This window comes from Sceloporus undulatus, chromosome 2, assembly GCF_019175285.1.
Source record: "Sceloporus undulatus isolate JIND9_A2432 ecotype Alabama chromosome 2, SceUnd_v1.1, whole genome shotgun sequence".
NCBI lineage: Eukaryota > Metazoa > Chordata > Lepidosauria > Squamata > Phrynosomatidae > Sceloporus > Sceloporus undulatus.
Window position 1 is genome coordinate 48,674,837 of NC_056523.1, and position 27,223 is coordinate 48,702,059.

At 41.6% G+C, this 27,223-nt stretch overlaps 1 protein-coding gene across 6 annotated transcripts in view; it reads right to left on the reverse strand.

Moving 5' to 3' along the window:
- Positions 1-27,223, reverse strand: part of TMCC1 (transmembrane and coiled-coil domain family 1) — a 157,061-nt gene that overhangs the window by 12,388 nt on the left and 117,450 nt on the right. For 5 of the 6 annotated variants that reach the window (XM_042453212.1, XM_042453213.1, XM_042453214.1 and 2 more), the window contains one exon: positions 5,653-6,584. In XM_042453212.1, the coding sequence (XP_042309146.1) occupies positions 5,653-6,584 (932 nt within the window). Of the gene's footprint in view, positions 1-5,652; positions 6,585-7,498; positions 7,641-27,223 lie in introns of those variants that run through there. The other variant, XM_042453215.1, reaches the window with a different exon arrangement.

Sequence of the window (27,223 nt, forward strand, 5' to 3'; positions counted from 1 at the left end):
AAACATTGCATACAAGCCGCTGTTCTTTATGAACATTCCTTTCAGTGGCTTTGGAGCTATTAAAAATAAACAAACATTGGATATGCACCTCAAAATTTAAGCTTTTAGATTTGCTTGTATTTTCTTGTGGGAAGAAGAAGGTGTGCATGATAAACACAAATTTTGGTGCTAGGACTGCTACAGTTCACATGCCATGCATGAGCAATAAAACATACAATGTAAACTTAACTAGGCAAGGCCTTATGCAACCATATTTATTTTGATTTCAGAGGAAAGCTGGTTTGCCTCATCAACTCAAATCTTGCTCTCTCAGGTCTACTTAACATTCTTACATTAATCAGGTTCTACACAAATCTACCTTTCATGAATATCTGGAAGCTGTGAATGATACACAACACTACAAGTTGCTCTGGAGAAGGTTGGGAAAATGGCACATCAAAGCTACAGAGTGTATCTGGTTTCTGACATCCTTAGAATAACATTTAAATGCATCAAGTGATAGTCATGTGTTAAAGGACAAACTATGGGAAAATGTACAAGTAGGTTCTCACGCGTTTACACAAGGCAAGGCCTCCTCTCCCCAGTGGATGGTTTTCTTTGACTGGATCAATATCATCCCATGACATGTCCGGAGGACACAACACAGACTCTTTGCCCTGCAGTTTCTCATGTTCTATGATACAAAATGCATCTGCATTTCTTCTCCCAATATAATTAAATTCCAGTGATGACACAAGAGCTCACGGTAACTACTACTACCATAAGTATATGTGGTCCACTCTTCAATAGGGAGCAGATGGGAGCCTATGGAGCTCTTCAGTATTTAGAGCCCTCTGAGTTTCCTACACCCACACACTTAGCCTTACTATAGTGTTATTTGGAGTTTATTGTAGTTTACTCTGAAAGTTTATTGTATTTTCCCCCCAGAATTTTGCAGGTTTTTAACATTGTGCGTGCCAGAGGGATAGACTGTAAATGATAGCATGGGACTTATTTTCTAGAACTTTCCAATTTTAGGTCCTTTCTGGGAGCCATATAGTAACTTACAAGGCCAATTACAAAAGACAATTACAAAAGAGCAGAGAGCATTAGCAAAAATATTATATGCCTCTGCTACCAAAACATTCCTGAACCTCAAAGGCTTTCATGGCTGGCATCCATAGTTTTTTGTGGGTTTTTCAGGCTATGTGGCCATGTTCTAGAAGAGTTTATTCCTGAAATTTTGCCAGCATCTGTGGCTGGCATCTTCAGAGAACCTTTTCATTCTCCTTATGGAACTTTTCCTACAGCAGCTGGGCAGTTTGCTTGACACCTAAGATAATAAAAACTTTATTTCCTAGGACTACTACTATTTCTCCACTCTGTTTACTGACTAATAATAATATATTTCTTGCTATTGTTACTCTTCTAAAAATGGAAAAACAATCCTGTAAGTACTTTAAAAATAAAGCAACATGTGGTAAATGCTGTGACATTCCCCACAGCTGCAAAGTTGTACACATTTTTCTGATACAGTCCTATTAGATGCAATGAGATTTATTTCGGAGTCAATAAGTTTCAAATACATTTCATACTTAGTATTGTAATGGTCTTTAGCTGGTGATCCCCTCTTCTAAACATGGAGGTGGAAATACACACAAACTGAAATTTTGCAGTACTCTGGGAGAATACTTCCTTATTGCTTGGGAAGTCTGGCCCATGTAGTTACTTTGCAAAAAGTATTTTTAGTTAGTGCCCTACACTTAGTAGACATGTGCTGCTTTTGAAGTGGGGATCTACTTTGTCTTTAAGGGAAGGACAGGTATGATGCCCTTTAAATGTGACAGTAATACTGTAAGATATGTGCAGAGAAAAGCAGCCCTCATTGTTCAGATCTCTAAATGATTCCTACACTTATTTTATGATTGACTTGATCAAGTAGCAAGAGGTATTAATCAAATCCAGCAATTTACTGTCTGTCACTTCCTATTCCAAAATGCGACCACACACCTTTCTATTCAGGGAAATATAATTATGTGATATAGGAGATAGCTGTAGATTTAGGCTGTAAACTAAAGCACTGCACTATTCTACAGCTTCATGTAATGCATGGCACAACCATTTCACTTTATAAAGCATGATTTTGACATTAGTGTTAGAGACGTTTCTCGACCAGAGCTCTGACTACACACATCTGCACAGAACAGAGTGATGAAAGACTGATTTCCTCTACCAGGGATGGGCAGATTTTAGGTCACTGAAATGTTCTGTAGTCTCTTAAATCGAGCCTAAGAACAAAACAGACACTAATAATAAAAGGAAGAGGATGCCTCTGCACACACGCTCAGTTTAGATACATGTGAACAATATGAAAACCAAGCCCACACGCCATTCATAAATAAAACCACTCCTGGATCCCCACCCTAAGCATTCCTTTTCAGCAACCAGGTGTTAGACAACTGGGAGACAGAAATTCTTGGTGATGTACAGCAAATCACCTAGTAGATCCTGATTTACATTCTTTCCATTCCTATCATAAGGCTTTCTTAGTAGAGAACTACATGAAAATGTAAAGCAAAAGAGATTACAATTGACAAAAACTGGAGAAAAAAAGTAATGCAGCATGCTTGTCAACCTTCTTAGGTGAACCTGTGAAAAATGGAAGTTCGTAGTATAATTACAAAGAGACCAACTGAGCAAATCCTAACTCTATGAACTCCTGTTTCACTGCTGGCAAACAAGCAAACAAACTTCTATTATATATATTCTTTATTAATGATCATCAAATCAGAAACTTCTATTGTGGAATGTACCGAAATGAAAGTGGACAACAGAGAAAGTTCCTTTTTATCAAGTAAACATCTGTTGAATTCTAAAAGCAGATAAGGCCCAATCTGTTTTGGAATTTGGTCTGCTGATAAAGTATGGGGGGGGGGGGGAATAACAACTCAGAGATGAAGTCATAGTTGAATTACAAAGGGACAGCTAAAGGGAGTGGCTATTCCATCTGGACTATGAGGCCACATCAGCTGTCCAATAGGCAAGCAAGATAGCTTTTGCTCAAGCTTTAACAAGTTGTAACATAGCAGGACAGAGAGGGAGTGACAGGAAGAAATCACAGTGTCCTTAAAAGGTGCCATGGGGAGAGAAGGGGAGAAACAGGAGAAGCAACTCTACCAAGACCAAGGCTCAGTGCCAGAAACAAAGCAGTCTAAAAGATAACAAACAAAAGAGGCAGGAGATAGGACAAGCACTCCTGATAGAGAAAGAAAATTTAAGAACAAAAATCTGCACCCTTAGTTGGAACCCTATGGCTGTCAGCCACAGGTACACAACTGGGATGTACTCCTGAATTCCACCCTGAACCTGAATGCTGAGGGTATGGTAGTGGACAGGAAAGCATTTTCACAGCTAAGGCTTTTGTACCATCTGCACCCATTCTTAGAGGCACCTGATCTGGCTAAGGTGACACACACCTTAGAGACATCTTGTTTCGATTACTGTAGTATGTTCTACATGGGGTTATTTGGAAACTTCAGTCAGTCCCAAAAAAAGTGCAGCCAGAATAGGGAGCTCACAACTCTGATCATCATCATCATCATCATCATCATCATCGTCGTCGTCGTCGTCAATACTCCACCTCTCCATTAAGATTGAGGTGGCTAACAACATTAAAATACAATAAAATACATTGTCTGTTAACCACAAAACTGTGATAACTTTATTGGAACAATCAAAATGCACAATAGACATGTTGCAAACCTTCAAATCTCCACCAGCATCTTTGTCAGACGAATGTGTTTGAGATGAACTGGATCTCAAGGGCAGTAACTTTTGTTTTGCTATGGAATTTAAAGTTTATTTCCTGGACTTTAAGAATCTCCCAGTACCCACATGGCCAGAAGGAGGAAGGGCCTGCCTGCATGACTACCTCTCCATACCATCTGAACTGAGGCCAACAACCACAACATTTTGACAAAATACAGGCTTAAGGTAAGATTACCTAAGACCACCATCATCATTTCCCCCCATCCTGTATGAGTTTTAACACCTTTGCAAGATGAAGAGGCTAGTGGAGATTTGAAAGTTTGCAAGATGTATATTGTGCATTTTGGTTGGCCTCATAAAGATATCATTGTTTTATGGATTTTGGATGTTATTATATTTTGTTATATGGCCAACACGGCTGCCGCTGGATATGTTAATCTAGAATGGTGACACCAAAACTGCCAAAAAAGAAACCTCCAAACTTCTAAAAAATCAAATCAAATTAAGGGTAGCATGATTTCTCCTTAGTACTAAATGACTGAGATGAACTTTCTTAATTGAAAAATTAAGTATTTATGCCTCTCTTAAGCCAGCTAATAATTAGACCTTCCATTTCCATTTCCATTAGAAATCACACTTTATTTACAAAAAGATGCACAATTCCAGAAGTTAAGGAACTCCTTGTTCAGTCATGCAAGAACAAAACAGGGAACCATTTAATTCCACCATGTCTCCTATTCTCTTGCTTTTCTGTTTTAACTATTGCTGGCTCCCATATTCTACACACAAAATAAATGTGGCTATTAAAGCTGCACTGTCAGTTCAGTCAAGTTTCTTTGGTAAGTCATAGCATACACTCATGTTTTCTTGCTGCATATTTTGAGAACACACGAGTGGCTGACATTTCAACAAGTCACTATAGTTGAAAAGAGTCAGTACAGTAAGTGATTTAACTACATAGAGTCATCAGTTCAAGAGTTATCCAGTGACAAGGTTTCCCAAAGCTGTTTTCACATAATACAGGAAGATAATAAAGATCTCTTTCTCTCTCAAGAAAATACTATTCAGGAATGTTTCAGAGTCATAGGCATAGGCCAAAATTTAAAGATCTGTGAATGATATAGAAATAACCCAAACTCATCCTAAATACAGTTATGCCAAACACAACAAAATTTGCTCCACAATGAAGTAGAGTCCACCCATGTTTAGTTTCAGACAAGCTGAACAAAAGTTGCTGAACTTGTCCTGCATTAAAATTCTCTTGGTTTTGATATAGAACAAATTATTAAGCAAATTATTTTGATATGAAGGAAGTTATTATTGTCTCCACTGATGTGATTATGGGTAGGACATATAGAGGCTTCATACCTTTAAAGAGGCATAATTCAGAATGCTAACAGATATAGTGAATTCTGATGAGTGTTAGGGAGTGTTGACAACTATTGCCACAAGCAGCACACACTGGAGGACAGTCCAGTTCCTGGTTCAAACTGTTTGAAGCTTTAAAGCTCTATATAGGCCACATCTTAAGCGGTGTTTCCTCACAAATTGACTGCTTCCTCCCTCCCTCCCGTACCCATAATCTGTGAAGGTAACCATCTAACAAGACTAGGACTACAGAAATGGCTGACAAACTATAGGACAGGGTTACGTAGATAACAAAAATGAGTCAGAATGGATGTGCTGGGATAGGAAGTAACCACAGAGAAGTGAAAGTCAGGAAGGGAGGAAACCAGAGTATGTAAGAATGGGGAAAGAAGACAGCTATCAGTGGAATGATTATTTATAAGAGGACTGCCTGAGACTTATGAGTTTGTTAGTGCTGGATGAATGCATGCATCTAAATGTCACTAGATGGGACTTAATATTAGTATTATCAATGAATGTTTGGACTACTAAACTCACCTATACCTCTCTTCTTGCAGAGCCTGCATTATCAAAGAATAATCCCTCTGATAGTGAACCTTGAGGTTTTCAAAGGACTCCTCCAGCCGTGCTTGAATCTCTCTGATCTCTTGAATCTCATGGAGTATTACATCAAACCCTGAGCTCTGCATTTCCAGAGTGTTTGTTTTGGAGCTTAGTGCTCCCACAGGAATCCCTGTGGTGCTGTTGGCTCCAACAGAGCCTGATGTGGCGCTGGAGCAATCTTCCTCGCTGCCATATTTTGGGCTAGACTGAAAGTTATGAACACCTAAAGCCTTTCCACCAGTTCCATCTTCTTGGCCTTCTTCCAAGGAGTCTTTCAAATTAGCAATATTGTCTGCACTCCCAAACTTGTTCCTAATGAGTGAGGCAATCTCTCGGGGTTTGGAGACAACAGCACCTGCTGCTGAGTGGGTTGCCTGAGAGAAGCTGGAAAGTCCTCCTTTAACACTGTCTACCACACCTTCACTGAAACCAGTGACTTTTGCCCCCACATCCTTCAGCCCCTGGTGCATATCCCTTAAGACATCTTTGGGCTGTCTAGGGATGCCATTCTGCTCAATCTCTCGCAGCTTCCGATGGTAATGCTCTAGCTTCTTTTGTAACTGGAGGATTGTCTGGGCTGACTTCTGGTTCTTCTTCTCAAACACTTGCTTTATCCGGGCACTCTGTTGCTTGTCGGCATTGTTGGCTAATTTCAGGTATTCTGCCACATTGTCATCCCGAGCCGTTTGTTCTATTTTGATTTGCTCTGTCAGCTTCAGTATCTTCTGCTGCAGATGGGTGATGGCCACTTTTGTGCGCTGTGGATCTGGTGTCCCATCAACAGAGTCGGCACTGATGCTGCAGTCTGTGCTGGAGACCACTGCACTTGACGTTGGTGCTAGGCTGCTTACATCTAATCGCTCAATCTGGAAAAACAAAATGGGGAAAAAAACACCATTAAAGACTGCTTGGTACTTGAAACACAAGCCACCACTGTTTCATTGGGAAGTGAAAATCTTTAATAAATGGGCATAAAATAATGAATAATTTATCTTTTTAAAATATGACTGTTCAATTTTCAGGTGAAATCTCACAATTTGCCCACTTTCTGAGCACTTGGTAGAATGAAATTGAAAGACTTCAGCCAGCTCTGCTAACTTTAGTAAAGCAAATGTCAAAGGAACGAACAACTTTATCCAGTACTCAATCACAGCTATTACTCTGCAGGATCAAAATGGTGAAAAGATATTTCCAAAATCCTTGTATTTCAAACTGCTAGTGGAGTAATTTGTTTCTATGTTAAAGAAATAAATAATAAAAAGTACAATTTTTTGCTCACATAAAATGTATTTTTGGGTCCTCATGCATATCCTTCATGCTCCCTGTTGTGATAGCACAGTTCATTAGCATTATCTAGGTCATGTATTCTCTCCCAAACAGGCATATATATGGTGGTGCAAATGGCAGGATAAATAGGAAGCGCAAGAGGGCCCTCCCTGCACACATAGCTCTACATTGTATTCAACAGTGCCAGTCATCAATGTCAAGCAAACATCTCAAGTTCCCAGACAATTCTTGAATGAAATATACTTTAGTTTATCACAGAGAAAAAAGTCCACAGCAACCAGCAATGCTGAAACTCTCCAAACAAAATTATATTGGTATATATATAAGCCTTAGACATCTATGTTGGGAAGAGGCATGTGAAAATTAAAACATCTAGCCTATTGAAAGGACTGACTTCTCTCAACTAGTATTTTAAATTCTTATGTACTTAATATAAATTTAAATTTCCAGTCCTTGTTCTTTTAAGCAAAATACCCTCCCTTCTCTTGCCTACCTTGGCTTTTCTGAGACGCAGCAGCTGTTCCCAGTGCATGATTTGAACAAAGCAACATGCCTAGGTTAGGTCTGCTGAAACCCAGTCCACACACACACACACACACCCTGAATGCTGTAAACCTGAGTCTCAAGTGAGGTAGCTCAATACAGAAACCGGTGAATCATTTAATAGCTTTGCAGCTCCGCCCCACGAGGGAACGTATCACAACTCCCCTTAACAAGAGTATGTAAAATAGCAACATGACATTATGAAGAGGCTGGGACTTTCTGATGATCTCAGTTCTCTCTCTTTCTCCCTCTTTTAAAAAAAGACACATCCAAATAAAACAAAGGAAGACGTAAAGATTTGTCATCAGATGACCTATCAACTATTCTATCTAAAACAGACAGATGAAAATATGTGCAAAAACAAAATCTTTCCAGGGACTGAGATCAATGTGAGCCACTATGGTATCATGGTTAGAGTGCTGGACTGGGACTCAGAAGCTTGGTTATGAAACCTGCCAGTTCAATTTGGTTTAGATGTTCTCTCACATCCTGCCCTACCTCACAGGGTTGTTGATGAGAACTGAAGAACTGTGGGGAGAAAGAGCACCACATTGGAGGAAAAGTAGGATATATTCAACTAGTCAACCCATTAAATCAAAATGGTTAGTGAGTTACAAAAAGCCAGTTCTACTATTCTGGAACAAATACAGTAGACCTGACTGTCACCCCTCCCCAGAGTTCTTTGTAAGTAAACTGTTTCATTGCTGAGTATAACCAGCAGTCCCTATTGGTCTGCATGGATCTTTCTATGGCATTTGTTACCATCAACCATGGTATCCTTTTGGGTTGTCTGGTTAATATAAGACCTGGGAGCATTGTTTTGCAGTGGCTCCTGTCTTTTTTGGTTGAACATTCCTAGAGGGTGGCGCTGGGTGATTTTGTTCTGCCTTTTGGACACTAGTCTTTAGGATTCCACAGGGGTCCATACTGTCCCCTTTGCTTTTCAATATCTACTTGAAGCTGCTGGGAAAGGTCATCTGGAGCTTTGGGGTTGGGTGTCATCAGTATGCTGATGATAATCAATTCTATCACCCTTTTACAACTGATGCCAAGAAGGCTGTTAACATTGAATGGTTATCTGGATGCAATAGAGGACTGGGTGCAGGTAAATAGACTGAGATGTAATCCAGACAAGACAGAGAAAAACCGTAGAAAAACCAACCTGTGATTGGTAGCACAGCCTATTCTGGATGGCATTGCTTTCTCTTAAAACATCAGATTCATAGTTTGGGGGAACCCTTGGACCAATCTGCTCCTGTAGAGCCAGGCTGCTGCAGGGTTTAGCAGTACCTTTGTCCAGTACCTTTGGATGATGTGCCAGATGCACCCTCAGATCCAGACCACAGCCAAGGCTTGTAGATTCTTTTTGTACAATATTGCTAAAATCTGACCTTATCTTTCCGCCTCTTCTGCCAAGATCCTGGTCCATGCCCTAGTGATCTCACGACTTGATTACTGTAACATCCTTCTGGCAGGGCTTCCTCTTTCTCACCTCCGTCCTTTAATTTCTGTCCATCATTCAGCTGCACACATTATCACATCCGCCCACCGCTTTGACCTTATCTCTCCTGTGTTGGCATCCCTTCACTGGCTCCCCCTCCCTTTCCGCATTCAGTATAAGCTCCTGCTGTCGACGTTTAAAGCCCTCCATGGGCTGGCCCCTCCTTACTTATCAGACCTTATTTCTCCTCACCTTCCCACTAGGGCCCTCCATTCTGGTAGTCAAGGTCTGCTGTCCCAGCCCAGGATTTCCTCTGCCCCATCTCGGATTCGCCCCTTTTCACTCGCTACCCCTCACTCCTGGAACCTCCTGGAACCGCGAGCAAGAGCCATCACTTCTTTAACCAGCTTCAAAACAGAGTTGAAGACCATCCTGTTCAGAGAAGCCTTCCCAGGCATTGCATAATTGTCGCTTACTATTTGATGTTATTTTGGTGCCTGTTTTATTGAATCATTTCCTATATTGCTATGTATTTTATATGTATTATCCTACTAGAAAGGCCCCTTCCCCACCACCACTCCCTTTGTGTCGTGTCTTTTTAGATTGTAAGCCTGAGGGCAGGGAACCGTCCAATTAAAAAGATTGTATGTACAGCGCTGTGTAAATTTACAGCGCTTTATAAATAAAGATTAATAATAATAATAATAAAAAAATACAATAAATAAATCTGAGCCAATGTCAGACTAGATATTACACAATACGGTATTGCAAGATTATCAGATACAGGGATTGAGGCCATCTGCTTTCAATATGTAGACCACTTCCATCTATTGGTGTTGCTCTTGTATGCCTTCAAGTCATTTCCAACCCTGTGGTGACCATAAGGCGACCCTATCACAGGGTTCTCTGGGGCTGAGAATGTGTGACTTACTCAAGGTCACCCAGTGGGTTTCAATGGTTGAGTGGGAAATCAAACCCTGACCCCCAGAGTCATAGTCCAATTCTCAAACTACTACAGCATGTTGGTTTTCTTTTATCTATGCAAAATACCAATTAAATCAATAGCATTTATTTCAGGGCTCTCCCTGTCAACAGATAGAAAATAAGAGTTTATTATACCTTACATACTCCATTTTCAGCCCCATAACAAAAGAAACTACAAATCCCACTGGCTGTACAACTGTTTCAAAAGTGTGTGCCTCATAGGGAAGATAGGGAAGGTATAAAGAGAAGGTTACTGAAAAGAAATGTGAAAGAGAAAGGAATGTGGACTGAGGGAAAAGAAGAATAAGTCAAGTTAAGTCTAAAGAAAACAAAAAGTAAAAGAAAACTAAAGAGGGTAGAAATAGGAATTAATGTAACAGAACAATGTTTGCAATGTTATGTATGAAGATTATTGTTTATTTGTGTTTGTATAGTAATGTTTGTTTGTTTTTTAATCTTCAATAAAAATATAATTTTTAAAAAATGTGTGCCCTATCAACAAGCGCAGTTGATCAACAGGCACTCCCAACTATGAGGTTTCAGAAACCTACTGACTGAACACTATCTGAGGGCCAATAATGCATAAAAACAAAACTATATTTTAAACATACTGTAATGTGAACAGATCATAACCTTTTCAACCACCATACAAATAAATAAGTCACTAAACACACAAATCATAATTCCACTGTTACAGCACTCAGTTATCATTACAATCAAGATACTAAATTGCTTAAACATAAACACGTCTATTTCATCAAAAGATAATTAGCAACCCACATACTGTTAATTATCTCTGCAGGAAACATTTCCACCTATTTTTATAAGTATACAGCTTCTCTGCACAACGGTCAATTATTATAAAGCTTTAACCAACTGCAATTACCAGAAAATGCCTCTGAGGTTTCAGACAGACACATTGACTGTTTTACTTTAGGTGTACCACAGGTACTATGTCCTAGAGGTATATTATACAACTACAGCTTTAATATATAACCAGACCTTGCCTCACCAGTAAACAATTATGACTCTCAAAAATTTTGTAAACCATATACATTCTAAGATATCCTCTTGATGATCTGACACAGAGGATCAAGGCACAACTACTAAAAATAAAAGTGATCTTGTTTTTATTTTGTTTTTGTACTGGTCAATGAGTGAATAAATTTTATTACTACTATTAAAAGTGATCTTGCTAATAAGAGATACATGTTAAAAAATAATTCCAATTAACAGATAGCTGAGATATAGTAACATAATATACTGAGTGACAGGAGCTGTTTCAGTCCACCCAAAACAAATATGCAATTCCTCTTTTTTGTCAATTCAGATTATAAAAAAGATGGTTAAGAATACTGCTTGGATATCTTCATTTCTGCTTTCGTAAACACTAGCTATGCATTGCTAAAGCTCAAACCATCACAGTTTGAATTAAAAAATATACAGTGGTACCTCGGGATACGAAATACCCAGGTTACGAAATTTTCGGGATACGAAAAAATCCCATAGGGAATTATTGTTCCGGGTTACGAATGTTTTTTCAGGTTACGAAAAAACTTTTGGTGCTTTTCGGCGCTATTTTACACGGAATCGCGGCTTTTCCCCATTAGCGCCTATGGCAATTCGGCTTACGAAGGCTTTTCGGGTTACGAAAGCGGCCGCGGAACGAATTACTTTCGTAACCCGAGGCACCACTGTATATCCATGATACAAACATCACAAAGTGGCTACAAATGTCAACTAATTGGTTGCATTGGGGGGAAACACTTTAAAAGATGGAAAGGTATCCTGGATTAGCTGGGCTTCAACTGGCATGTAGAAAAGGGACTTTCTCTTCACTCTTGCATAGAAAAATCTGTTTGGCACCCACATATTGGGACCTAAATACCATAAAGGCACCAAATCCTGTCTGAGCTTGGAAGCTAAACCGGATCAGCCCTGGTTAATACTTGGATAGGAGACCACCAATGAATCTCAGGTGCTGTTGGCTATATTTCAGAGGAAGGAACTGGCAAAACTACATTCAAATATTCTTTGCCCAAGAAAACCCTATGAAATTCACAGGGTCACTATAAGTCGACAAGGAACTTGAAGTCTCTCTCACACATTTATGCAGCAAATTTAATCAAAACTTTTTCAAATATGAGATTTATATTTACTTAATAGGAGATGGGCTAGTGACAATAATTTCAACATCTCTTGTATGAGGAGGAGGAAGTGCAAGCAAATGAACAGAAATATTTCAGAGTGAGCCTATTATCTACCTATCATCTAATGGACACTCATACACAAACACAAATTGTTTCATAGTCTCTGTTAGCATCTATCCCCAGCAGGTTTGCATTCTTCCATTTAGGGAAGAGACACCTTTCTATTCAGCCACTGTTTCCTGAATTGAACAGGAGGTAAGGTCTAACACCTGTGGATGGCGTTGTGTTTGATCCAACGAAAGGACATCTGTTCCTGCTCCTCACTAGGCAAGTGGAAATGACAATTGTAAGCAGCAGGCAGAGCTTATTTAGTTTAGTTGGGGACAGAAGACAGTGATGACTGATGGGCTTGCCTACTTCCCAAGCAGAATGAGAATAAGCCTATGTCTTCTTCTAGCAAAAGGAGCCATCAGTCTATCCTGATATGTTGTTATACAACCTCCACAGTTGTCAGAAGATTCCTTCTGAAATCTGCCTACAAATAAAAGCTGTGTGGCAGCAATGCTCAATCACAATTTGGTAGTAAGTTACAATATGGTGATGAATGCAACTTCAGCCTGAACTGTCCTGAGCTGTGAAGCACTGCTAAAACTGACAGTGTAAGCAGTTTTATCTTCCTTTTACGCTAGTTGTATTTAGCTAAATGTTGTTTGCCCAGTGTTTAAAAGAGGCACAAAACCCAAGCCCTGTATAAGAACTTAGTATGAATCATGATAAAAGTGACAAGTGCATTTTGGGAACCTGGATGTCAACAGAGGACATGGCCTTACTTGGTAAAGAGCTGACATGAGATTCCTGAAAATTATGACTGGCTGCATCAGGTCCTTAAAAGACTCCTGTCTGAGCTACCAAGTGCTTCCACTTTATCACCTGAATTATTACTCAATACCTTTACAAGTCCACAAATGGCAGTATTTTTCCATAGTGGTGGGACTGTGTGCTCGTAGACAGGATTTTGCTGAGGAGCCAGACTAAATGTGCTGAATAGCTACAGAGCATAACCCATAGTGTATGGGGAGGGAGGGAAGGTGACACGGATTTCATGGATGGAGAGGCTCTCTCAGAGACAATAGCAATGGCAGCATAGCTGATACTTGTTAGTATCGTGTAGAATGTCTTTTGAATGTCTTTTACCATGAAACCCCTATAATGAGACAATCCAAAATGAAATAAGAGATAGTGCCAGAAAATGAAACTCCTAGTTCAGACAGCACTCAATGTGCTTCTGGGGTACAGCAGAGGACAACTGTGAGCAATGCTGTAGACAATGCCCCACTGATATTTCTCTAGCAGGAATGGATTCACCTTCCCCCTGCAGCCTTCCCGTCTCAAATCTGCTTTGGATTTGTATTTTTAAAAATTATTTATATTATAGAATGAGACCATTTAGAGCAAGGGAGTTTCTGATGGCACTATGTTGGACGACACTTTATGGGGAGGTCTCTGTGCTACTTTCCCCCTCAAAGCAAGCAGAACTTTTGCTGCCTTATTAATTAAACACAAGACTTTACTTGCTTCCAAATACAATACTGTCATTAAGGAAGCAGCAGATCAAGTCTCCACAAAGTTTTGAGAAAGCTATTTTACTGATGGTAACAAATTTTCCTTCCTTACCCAAATGGTGCCATATTTTCAAATGTGAAAATAAAAATAAAGCCATATAAGGGAAAGGCTTGTTATGCTGCAACTGGAAGACAAAGTACTAGTCAGGGAAAAGATTCAGAATTACAGTACTTTTGAACCAGGCTAAGCTAATCATAACTGGTTAGATATTACCGCATATACTCTACTATAAGTCAACTTCATGTATAAGTCAAGGGCAGGTTTGGGGGCCAAAATTATGGATTCTGTCATGATCTGTAGATGAGGTGAGGGAAAAACTTGGCAGCTTCAAGTAAAACTTCAGTGTGCGCACAGCAAGAGGGACTCTAATTGAGGCTTTTTGTTTCAGTTTTCACTCCCCAGAAAGCTTCGCAGGCAGGAAAGGGACTCTGTTTAACATCAATCAATCAACCAGGATTCTTTCTGCTTGGCTCAAGAGAGAAATAAACTGCTCTCCCTACTGCATAGGGAAATCTGAAAGAACTGCTAACACATTGTCATACTGACCCATAAATAAGTTGACCTGGGATTTGGGGGTCAATTTTGGGGCATAAATTTTTCAATTTATAGAATAATATATAGGGTAACTAAAGCTAAATTCTCAAAACACAATGTCTTGTGTTTTTAGTCATCCCTTCCTCTCTCTTAACCAATCTGACTAATTTTTATTTCTAATGTTTACATACAGTTGGCTTTCTAAGCCATTTTCAGGTTACAGTCTGGCTGCAATGGATTGTTGCTGCATAATTCAAAAGGGGGAAATGGTCAAAAATGTACAGATTACATCATATAAGATACTTCTAATGAATCTGGTATTGTGCTTTAAATATGCTTTAATTATTCTTAATTCACTTTCCCTAGATTTATGCCTCTCATGCCAAGTCAATTCAGGTCTGCAGAACTGTAAAAACCACCAGTCAAACATGTATAGTGGACGGGTAAGCCATAGTATCAAACATGAAATTTATCATATCTAGTCACTGAATGTGGTATCATGTATAGTGTTATCTACTGATTGAATAAGGATATATGGTATAGAACTCTGCAAAAACGGAATGGAATAAATGAAGTTCTGAAACTCCTAGCAGTCAACAATTAAAAGTGGTCTTTAAAGATCAAACAGAATTTCTTAAAGTGCAAGAAGACTACTAGAAGAAAAACATTGTGCAATGACTATATAAATCGTCAGTTTGAAATTCATGCCTGAAGATACCCCTGCCTTCCATGTGGAATGGAAGACCAACAAATTTTATGATTGGAGATAAAGACATAATTCCTACGATTAGAAGACCAAGACTGTTCAACAACTGTAACCAATTGGTCGTGACTCTGGCACACTGTGGCAGATATTACACATTTTATCATTGCCTATGAGTTAAAAAGCTGTACCTATACAGAGGTTTTAGTGGGGGTGCTGTACTTTTCCAAAATTCCTTCTTAAATTGTTTCTAGTTTGGTTATTTCCACACTTTTGATTTCATCTGGAAGCTCATGGTGTTTGTAAAAGTCATGTTGTGTGCCATCCTGGCTTCCAGTATTAGAAGAAAGGGGGTATAAACAAAATGTTTAGCAAGTTTACCTTGAAGAAGAGAAGACGAAGAGGTTATAAAATAGCCACTTTTAAATACTGAAGGAATGCCATATAAAAGATGGAGCAAGTTTGGCTTCTGCTGCTTCAAAGACCATGAGCCAATGGATTCAAATTACAAGAGAATCCAGCTAAACATTAGGAAGAACTTCTTTATTGTACGAGGTGTTCAACAATGGAAAATACTGCCTTGGACAGAGATAAACTCTTTCATGGAGGTCTTTAAACAGAGGTTGGATGGGCATCTTTTAGGAGTGCTTTACCTGTGTATTCCTTCATGGCAAGGGATTGGTCCTTATGGTCTCTTCCAACTCTAAGGAGTTTATTGCATTGCCAAAAAATCCCAGATTTTTATACGCCAAACACCACCGATGCCACCAATGAAGTGTAGCCCAGGTAACCTCTAGCTAGAAGCCACGCTCAGCCGGCTGATTTGCAAAGTCAGGACCATCCTGGTTTTGAAAAGATGCTGGCTGAGTACAGCTTCTAGATGAAAATTACCCGGGCTGCACTCGGCTGGTGGCATTGGCGGCGTATGCTGTATGATAATATCCAGCTGCATCCCTAATTAAGATTCAAACCGAGAAAGGTAAGATGGTTTTTTTTAGTGATGCGATAAACTCTTAAGATTCTATGGTTTTATGAAGATAAAATAAAATACACTCAGGAATACTGACCTCTTTAAAAGTACTTATTGTGGCACATATAGATTTAAGAACTTGCTGTCTGACGTACATAGTTATTGTATAATAACCACCACCACTTTCTATTTTTTATATAAATGATTGAATATACGTAGGTATATGATGTGCTCCTTCAAAAGACAGTGCATTTGATTATGTGGCATTGCAATGCTGAATTGTTTCTATTTTTGGACTTGCTTTATAACCCAAATTATCAACAAACAGGAAATATTTAAGTGGACTTCAACATTATGCTCTAACAGCTGCACAGCAGCACAGCTATTGTGGTTTGAGCCACTTATACATTATTTTGAGATGCTCATATCTAGTGAAAGAACAAAATGACACACCTTATCCTACTGTCTGTGTCAAGAAGATTCACTGTTTCTATAAAAAGGCACACATTGAAACACTTAATTCTGAAAAGAAAACAACAATCCTTGTTACAATACAATGGTGCAGGACAGACCATCCAAAAAAGATGGTCTCCTGGTGCCCAGCTTTGGTCCGCAGGGAAGCTGCAGCCTCCAGACCAGGGGACTTCCCTGCAGACCAAAAAGCAGGTTCTTCTTGTGGCACCATTGTGACACCGCAGTGTGCCAACGGCACACTCGCGACATCACAATGGCGCCATCATGTGTGGATGCTAGGTATCCGTCACGTAATGATGGGGGTGCCCATCTATAAAGGGTGCCAGCATTTTGACGCCCTCATCACGTGTGAGGGGCGAGGAACATCTAGAAGCGCCGGCCCTCGCGTGTGACGAGGGCACCCTATCACGCCCGTCTGGATGGGGCCAAAGACTACTTTTTTTGCAGCTCATAATTAAAGTGGTCTTAATAGAATTATCAGATCACAGAAAATGGAAGAGTCAGAGACTGTGTAAACCGACCCTAATAGGCGGCTTGCAACTGCCTCCAGCTGAGCAGGATCAGGGCTGTAGCAACTGCCTGCTGAGGCCCTGATCTGTCCTTTCCAGGATACAAAAAGGAGCCACAAAAAGCGGTTCCTTAATGCATCCTAGAAAGTGCCCGATAGCTGTGGTGCCGCAGCTTTAAGATGTTCCTTTGGCGCTGTGTCATGTGGATGCAGCGTCAGAGGAGAGCTGTGATGCTGTGTGGAGCAGTGTGCAGTGTCACACCACCCTGGGAGTAGAGTCGGGGTGTTTGTCATGTGGATGCCACACCCCGACTCTGCCCCCACGTTGGATTTAATGGCAGGTGCGCACAGCCCCTTAGTCACAAGCACCACAGCTAATAGGTTCCATTTGCTGTGTCTCTCTCTGACAGTCATGATGACAATGCTCTGAAATTCAATTCTGTAATTTTGGCATTTACGTGGTATGTGTAGCAGTTTGGGTGCTGGACTATGACTCTGGGGATCAGGGTTCAATTCCCCACTTGGCTATGGAAAACCACTGTGTGATCCTGGGCAAGTCACACTCTCTCAGCCCCATAAAAACCCTGTGATAGGGTCACCATAAGTCGGAAGCAAGTTGAAGGCACATAACAACAACCGAAACAACGGAAAATACTAAGTGACTTGCACTTCTGTGACCTGTAACAACTGCAAGCGGGGGGGGGGGGGCAGGTAACTTCCTTTCTAGTCCCTTTCTAGTCTAGTCTAGTCTTTGATAGGATCAGCCACTGATTGCACATAGTGGTAGCACTGGTGGCACAATGGTTAAATGCCGGTCCTGCAGCCACAACGTAGTGAGTTCCATTCTGGAGGGCTCCAAGGTCCACTCACCCTTCCATCCTTTCATAAATCACTAAAATGGGTACCCAGCTTGTTGGGGACACTTTGTAGACCGCTTAGAGAGTGCTAGTTCACTGATAAGTGGTATAAAAATGTACTTGCTATTGCTATAAGGCTAACATTCGTTGCCCGCACATTGCAAGGCTGCTGCTATCTAACAATATGACAAACAGATAGTGCAAATGGTTAGAAATCAACAGAGGCATTCCTGTGTGGACCAAGAGAACTTGCAGGGTAAAAAAATGCAGCGGGAAATTATCACCTGATGACTCCTGAGAGCCCATGTTTTATCTAGAAAGAGTGCCCACACAATCTCTGCCCTGGTCTTGCCTCACTCCAAACTGCCTCTGCTCAACGTGGATCATCTTGCTTTGTCTGTGCAGGACAGTGTGAGCAAAAGATGTAAGGGATTATTTGTTAAGACTTCACTACTCTGTGCTGCCCTTCAAACCAGCACGCATTCAGAGCATTCAAAATATGGTTGGTGAAGTGGGTTCCCCAGAGGGCAGGTCATTCCTTATTTTAATTGTAAACCTTCCTGGCCATAATAGCACATATCCAATTTTAATTCAGAAAACAACTCTAGCCTTAGCTATTAGACAGCATGGCAAACACTGAGGAAAATTATTTTATAATCACAGAACTATCAAGGAACAAAATACATAGGCTATGTTCTTGTATTCCAGAAAGGAAATAGTTGGCTTTTGCTGAAGGGATCTCTGTCTCCAGGCCAGTTTTGCAGGCACCACAAAACAGAAAAGCGGCAATACATTTCGGTTCAAAATTAACAATATGTACAAGTGAAATAAACCAACCAGGTCAGGTAAGCAGTGCATAAGTAAGCAAAAAACATTTTGAACCTTTTAGAGGCCACATGAAAACTTCTTACGTAATGCATCCAGCTTCTTTCACCAGCTTCCACTTTCCTTATGATTTCCATTTTGATGGCCAACCCTGTGCTTTTTTAACATCCTGGATGGAGCTGGTGTGACAGGATTGTCTGCTCTCCCCCTTTCTCTTTGTTTTTTAAAAAAGAGACAGACAGCTAGGTAGAAGAAGAGGAGGGATGCTACAAGGAAATAACATACTGATTTACCTTACAAGATTGTTAAGAAGGGTAACTTGGACAGTGTATGTATTCTGAACATAAAGTAAATGCTAAATGTTATTATTACAACCCTGTAACCCAGGTGAACAGAGTAAGTTATTCTCAGTGGCTGAGCCTCTGCTGTTGGAAAAACCAGTTTTACAAGCGGATTATGGCAGTTAGCTGAACTCTAGATTCCTTCCTGCTTGACACAATCACTTCTTCTATTTTGATGGGGGACAGGAATTTTTTGAATAGGGCCTATAAACACAACAGGGGGCTAGTGACATGCTTCCTTTCTATCTGAGAACCTCATCTTTTATTTCTTAGAAGATTAAAGCTCATGAGAGTCTGCATCTGTTAAGAGAGAAGATAGGGCATAGGTTCTGGAGGCAATGCCTGGCAAAATCTTAAAAGTTAGGGAGAGGAACACCTGAAGAGTCCTGTACTCTTTGCAGACATTAGTTTTTGGATCTTGTGTGTAGCTCCTTGTTCCTCCCATAAGTAGATGATCCAATTATGTAAATATATTCTAATTTACTTGCAACAAAGACTTCTGCTTTGCTCAATACAATTTTTTAAATATTAGGAATAGGTATTAGTGCAGAGTGATGTTGCTGACACTTTTTAATTGAAAGGTCTTATAAAGAATTTCCTTTCCCATATAATTTCTAAGAACATTTTGACATGAATTATATGCTGATAGTTTGGCTCCCCGATCCTGCCCCCCCCCCAAAAAAAAACAGAGACACTGGAGTTTAAATTAAAACTGCATTTGCAAACTACTACTGCAGGACAACTTCTAGAAATACATTTCATTTTTCAGCTTTGTGTATATAACCATGGCTGTAGAATAGCTCTGCTACCATCTGTGGTAAGGAAAGCTATGTTTTCCTACAATCACATTTTCCCTGCAACTCTACAACAACTGGAACATAAAATCGGTTTTTCTTGATCACAAGCAAATTCTGGACTAGTCACAAGTAATATAAAGAAATAATTCTTAAATGTCAGCATAATTGCTGAATGGTAGCCTAAAGAAAAATGTATGTGGTTCATTAAATGATGGCTGTTAGTTCAGAATGGCTCTACAATGTGACCACATCATAATATATTGCTATCATCTGGGACACTAGGGTGGAAGGAGATGAAGCCCACTTGCAAGTAACATATTAGAAGAAGCATTCTGCTGCTATCTTTCATTCTATGTCAGTTTAGCCAATCATGACTGTACACTGCTTCCAGAAGATACCAGGTTTCACTGGAATTCCTCAGCAGCTGCCACAGCAGCATGTCCACTTTAAATTAATTTTAATTAATTAAATTTGTCATCTTCAGGAGGCTATTATTTTGGCTGACTGATTAAAAAACACAGTCAAATGAGTTCTTTTTTTACAATGGGCATTTGCAGAAAGTGTCCAGATCTTTTCTGGAAACGCTATAGTGATTTTAGTTCTGATATAATTTTAAGTGCATTTTTTTTTTCACGAAAAAGTAATTCTCCACTGCTGAAAAGACCAGGATTCTGCATTCCACAGTAAAATCCCTATTTCAAGTGGAGCAGGAACAATTGTATCCAAGCTATTCCAGGAACAATTATATCCAAACATAATCATTCACCAACAGTTTGCATCCTTTCCTGGGCATTATTTTTTTAATGATTGGCAACTCTTCAGCAATATTTTTAAGGTGAGTTTATAATACATTGGGCAAGGTTTCTTAAATAAGTAACCTTTTCCGTCTCGGTTTAACTCTCATGTTATATATACAGTATTACAGTTCATTTTTAACTATAATAAGAACAGAGAGTTTTTTCCCTAAATGATATCAAAGTAATTCACCACTACAAAGAAGTTATTGGCCTTAAATGACTACGACTGTCAGACTTATTTTCTGTCAATTCATAGTCTACCTCTGCAAGTTATAACAGTATATTTTTTGGAACTATATCATAGCTCAGTGGCTTGAATGAACAGTCTAACTAGCTTACTTTTGAATTCTATAAGAATTTTAAAGAACAGTCACAATTTTAAACAAATTCACCAGTTGACTGAAATATACAATTCAAAGTTTTACACAAGATACAAAAATTAAATTACATATTAAAAAATACAAACCCATTATAAATGTCTGTGCAAACAAAAAGTAATTACCTCGGAGGACTTCCATAAATTCAACCAAGATAATGAGGAAATCAAAATAGTTAAAGATTTCTCATACCTTAGATCAAATTTCAAAGAGAATGAAGACTGCAGTCAAGAGATAAGAAGACTAGGAATGGGAAGGTCAGCCATGAAAGAGCTAGAAAAGATTCTAAAGTGTAAAGATGCACAACTGAGGACTAAAGTGGGAATTGTACAAGCCATGATATTCTCCATTACAGTGAGACTGGAACAGTAAAGTAGATAAAAAGAAAATTAATTCATTTGAGATGTGATGCTGGAGAAGAGTGCTGACGATACCATGGACAGCCAAAAAGACACATAAATGGATCCTTGAACAGATTAAGGCTGAAATACTCCTAGAAGCCAAGGTGATCAAATTAATGCTGTTGTACTTTGGCTTCATCACGGGGAATATTGAGATTAGTAGAAAGAGAGGCAGACTGCCCACTAGATGGTTAGGCTCAATTAAGGTGGTAATGGGCAAGAGCCTACAAAACCTAAGCAGAGCAGTAGAGGATAGGGGATCTTGGAGACGTCTCATCCACAAGGTCGCCCTGAGTTGAGGTTGACTGAAGGGGAGTGAACAACAACAATAACAACAAGTATGATAAAACTGGAGCCAAGTTTCATGATGACTGATCACACAGTCTAGACTGAAGGCTGAAAACAGGGTTTCCATACATTGGGCTGCTTGTGCTAGGAAATACATCTTTGAATGGCTAAATCTGCTGTTTGGAGATATTTGGTATCACCTATCTGCCAGCTCTTAACAAAATGTACTTTGGGCAGAATGCCTTAGGCTCTTTCCTTCTTCTGCTCAACGATGAGAAGCACATTTTATCCCAACATGTCACCAACGTGCCAGGATAAAATGTCAAAAGTACAAATAATTGTTTTAATAATAAAGGTGTATCAAGTTTAAAGAACTGCACGGCAGTAACAAATGAAATACAATTCAAATATTAAGCCAGAGGGTTCAAAGTTTAAAGATTTACCAAAGTCAAACCAAAATTAGCCTTCATCTGGATGGACTAACAAAAACTTGAACTGACTGACTAAATTTGTGATATTTTTGACCTCCTGGGAATGCCATTACATTTCAGAGAGTTAAAATGGCCCATGTCCACAGGAGTGTTGTTAGTGCAGAATGAAGCATAACTACAATACCTAAATATATGTTCACATAAACTGGAACATTTGTTCTGAGCAGCTGAGAGAGATTCTTTTCTGTAAGAAATGTAAAAAAGAAAGAAAGAAAGAAAGAAAGAAAGAAAGAAAAGAAAAAAAGAAGCTAAATTATGTGTCTTAAGATTACTACTACTACGGAACCCCCAAATTAAGAAAAGAATGAAAACAACTGTTTTTATTTATTTTCAGGCAAAAGTAGCATTATTGATCGCATCAGGTAATTTTCCAATAACAAAATAATACCATCTGAGACAGTATGCCCCCTAAAGGAGGACTATTCATTTTGGCAAGCTACAGACATGCTACACCCCAATACTCATTTGCAATACAATACAGTGGTACCTCGGGATACGAAATACCCAGGTTACGAAATTTTCGGGATACGAAAAAATCTCATAGGGAATTATTGTTTCGGGTTACGAATGTTTTTTCGGGTTACGAAAAAACTTTTGGTGCTTTTTTCGGCTTTTTCGCACGGAATCGCGGCTTTTCCCCATTAGCGCCTATGGCAATTCGGCTTACGAAGGCTTTTCGGGTTACGAAAGCGGCCGCGTTACGAATTAATTCCGTAACCCGAGGCACCACTGTACACCCCAATAGTCATTCATATGGTTATCTACTAACTTTGGCATGAGGCAACATCCTTGTCCCCCAACAACCATAGTTAAAACTGAACTTGTCACCTTATCTCCACACCAAAACTCCATACAGTTTTGCATTTCTGTGTACATTCTCACACAGAAATTGTTATATAGGTCTGTCCTTGGTTCAAGTCTACAAAAGCTCATGCTACCAACTTCTATCTTTCAGTTCATCTCAATGATGCTGCAAGATCACTTTGTCTACTGACAAGCGTGTGTCACTTGGATATTACAATGATCATGGCAAGCAAATTTCCACACATGTAGCATGCTGGTTTTCTTTACTGCTCTGGTGCAGAACTCTCTCTCTCTCTCTCTGTGTGTGTGTGTGTGTGTGTGTGTGTGTGTGTGTGTGGTGGGGATGGGTCAGTCTGTTAAATGGTGCCAATATAATAATAAAATAATAAATAAAAATAAAATATTTATTTATATCCCGCCTTTCCGCAGATCAAGGCGGCTTACAGTATAAAATGCAACAGTACAATAAAACCAACAAGGAAATTACAGTTAAAATAACAAGCACAGATTAAAATAACAATGTCCAGCTACCTCGAGATAGCAAAACAATAACAGTGGGGGGGGAGGCAGCATCGAGGACATTTAATGGGTAAGCCTTTTGTATAAAAAGGTTTTTAACCCTTTTTTAAACTGGTCAAGGGAGGTGGTCAAGCGGAGCTCGCCAGGAAGCGAGTCCCAGAGCTGAGGGGCTGAGGTGGAAAAGGCCCTCTGTGTTGTTATAATATATTTCGCATCTGGAACTCTCAGTAATTGCTTCCCAGCAGATCTGAGTGTGCAGGGCGGATTGTATGGAGAGAGGCAGTCCTCCAAGTACCCTGGGCCCAAACCATTTAGGGCTTTATAGGTAATAACCAACACCTTGTATTGGGCTCGGAAGCGAATAGGCAGCCAATGTAGATCTTTTAATACTGGTGTTATATGGCTGGCCCTGGAAGATTCAGTAACCAGTCTTGCTGCCATGTTCTGAACCAATTGTAGCTTCCGAGTGTGGTACAAGGGTTGCCCCATGTAGAGCGCATTACAGAAATCCAATCGAGAGGTTACCACAGCATGTACCACCGTTTCAAGGTTCCCACGGCTCAGGAAGGGTTGCAGCCGGCGTATCAGCCGAAGCTGATAACAGGTGCTTCTGACCGTCGCGCTCACCTGAGGTGTAAGGTGAAGCGACGAGTCCAGGAGCACCCCCAGACTGCGAACAGAGTCCTTCAAGGGGAGCGTGACCCCGTTCAGGACAGGTGGACAAACCTCCAATCCCAGACCGGGGAAACCTATCACGAGCACTTCCGTTTTCTCTGGATTCAGTCTGAGTCTGTTTTCCCTCATCCAGCCCATTACTGAGTCCAGACAGGCATCTAGAGGAGAAATGCCATCCCTGGTCACTGCATCAGTCAGAGACACAGAGAAATATATTTGGGTGTCATCAGCGTACTGATAATACCCAAGAAAGCAAGAAAAGAGAGGTGGAAACAGAACCCACTGGTATAATAACGAGACGAAGAGTTCCAGTTTCTTGGCCAAGTTCGCATTTTGTCGGGGGTGGGAAATTATACGCTGTAAACACGCAGGCATTTTCTCTTCCCTGGGTGGCTCAGAAATGTTCCATTTTTTCCCTACCCGGCATGTTGATGGAATTAAGAGCCTTCTCAATCCCAAACCCAGGCTTATCTCTTTGTCCTGGGGACCTTCACGCTGCCTCTAAGCAAATGATGGAAAAGGGTAAGAAGAGGGTAGGATGAACATTGAGTTTTTAGCAGTGGAGCAAGAAGACACTGCATTCAAAGAGCCCACATTGCAGCCTGTTTGTAGGCAATGTTTTTTCAAAGGTGGATCCATCAGCAAAGAACTGGAACGCCTCAGAAACCACCAATAGTGAGAAGTCGGGAAACATTTCCCGTGTGTGTGTGTGTGATAACATCAAAGAAGGATTTTGAGTCAAGTAGTGCTGCCAGGACAGTGAAACCAAGCTGGGATTCCCATGGTGCAACAGGCTGGCTGCCTAGGTATATGCTTCTTTTCAGAGTATATGATGTCCTAGCGTTGAGTCACCACTGAATTGTAAAATACATGTCCCAAGTTTACTTTGCATATACAGTGGTACCCCGGGATACGAATTGATCGCGTTACGAAATTTCCGGGATACGAAAAAGTTAGATTGGAAAAAACTGTTCCGGGATACGAAGGTTTTTTCGGGTTACGAAATTTTTTTCGGCGCGAAATTCAAACGCGCGGCTTTCCAGCGCTAACGGAAAGCCTTTTTCGGGTTGCGAAATGCATCGGGTTACGAACGGGGCGGCGGAACGAATTAATTTCGTAACCCGAGGTAGCACTGTACTGCCAGAATTGGCTTATTCCTCTTAAAAACACAACCACTTGATCACCACATGTCCCCATATCTTGAAAGGCAGCTAGTTCACCAGTGACCCTTTGTATTGCTCACTTCCCTGCTCTTAAACTTCCAAGTAGCTTGTGAATGCACAACTGTAGAAAGGAGACTCCGCCCTCCATAACTGCCATCCACCGACCCGAGTGGCAGGAGACTCCGTCCTCCATTACTGCCATCCACCGACCTGAGAGGAAGGAGACTCCGCCCTCCATAACTGCCATCCACCGACCTGAGTGGCAGGAGACTCCGTCCTCCATAACTGCCATCCACCGACCTGACAGGAAGGAGACTCCACCCTCCATAACTGCCATCCACCAACCTGACAGGAAGGAGACTCCACCCTCCATAACTGCCATCCACCGACCTGAGTGGCAGGAGACTCCGCCCTCCATACTAACTGCCATCCTCCACCGACTGCCTGAGTGGAGGAGACTCCGCCCTCACATAACTGCCATCCACCGACCCTGCGTGGAAGGGACTCCGCCCTCCATAACTGCCATTCCACCGACCTGAGAGGAAGGAGACTCCGCCCTCATCTAACTGCCATCCACCGCCTGAGGGAAGGAGACTCCGCCCTCCATAACTGCCCTCCACCGACCTGAGTGGAGGAGGACTCTCGCCCTCCATAACTGCCATCCACCAACCATGAGAGGAAGGAGACTCCGCCCTCCATAAACTGCCATCCACCCACCTGAGAGGAAGGAGACTCCGCCCTCCAAAACTGCCATCCCACCGCCTGAATGTGAAGTGAGACTCCGCCCCCATAACTGCCATCCACGCACCGAGAGGAAGAGACCCGCCCCCATAACTGCCACCACCACCTGAGTGGAAGGAGACTCGCCTCGCCATAACTGCCATGCAACCGGCCTCGAATGGAAGGGAGACTCCCGCCCTCCATAACTGCCACGAAACCACCGAAATGAGAGGAGGAGACTCCGCACGCCCAAAAAAACTGTGAAATACAAAGACCGGAGAGGAAGGATGGAAGAAGGGGGGGGTGTTTGGGGGGGGGGGGGGGGGGGGGGGGTGGTGTGTGGGTTGGGGGGGGGTGTGGGGGGGGGGGGGGGGGGGGGGTGGGGGGGGGGGGGGGGGGGGGGGGGGGGGGTGGGGGGGGGGGGGGGCCCTCCCCCAACCCCACCCCCACCCATATCACCCAACAACCCCCCCAACCACCACCAACCCCCAACCCCAAAACCCACACACACCCCCCCACCCCACCAACCCCACCCCACACACCCCAACCCCCCCCCCCCACTTTTTTTTTTTTTTTTTTTGTTTTTCCCCCCCCCCCCCCACCCCCCCCCCCCCCCCTCCCCACCCCACCCCCCCCCACCCCCACCCCCCCCCCCCCCCCCACCCCCCCCCCCCCCCCCCCCCATTAACGCCTCCACCCCGACCTGCGTGGACGGAGAACTCCGCCCTCCAACACTGCCATCCACCGACCTGAGGTGGCAGGAGACTCCGCCTCATAACTGCCATCCACCGCACCTGAGAGGGAAAGGAGACTCTGCCTCCATAACTGTATTCCAACGACCTGAGTGGAAGGGACTCTGCCCTCCTAACTGTTCATCCACGACCTTGAGTGGAAGGAGACTCGCCCTCATAAGCCATCCACCGACCTTAGTGGAAGGAGAATCCGCCCTCCATAACTGCCATCCAACGACCTGAGACGAAGGAGGAGACTTGCCTCCCTAACTGTTATCCACCGACCTGAGTGGAAGGAGACTATGCCATACCATTAAACTGTCATCACTCGACCTGAGTGGAAGGAGACCTGCCCTCATAACTGCCATCTGCCGGCCCCTGCGAGGGAAGGGGGAAAGGGGGGAAGAGACTCCGCCCTCATAACTCGCCATCCTCCGGCCTGAGCGGAAGATCAAGGCAGGTCCAGCTCCATAAGGGAATAGCCGGAAGAAGGAATAGCCCC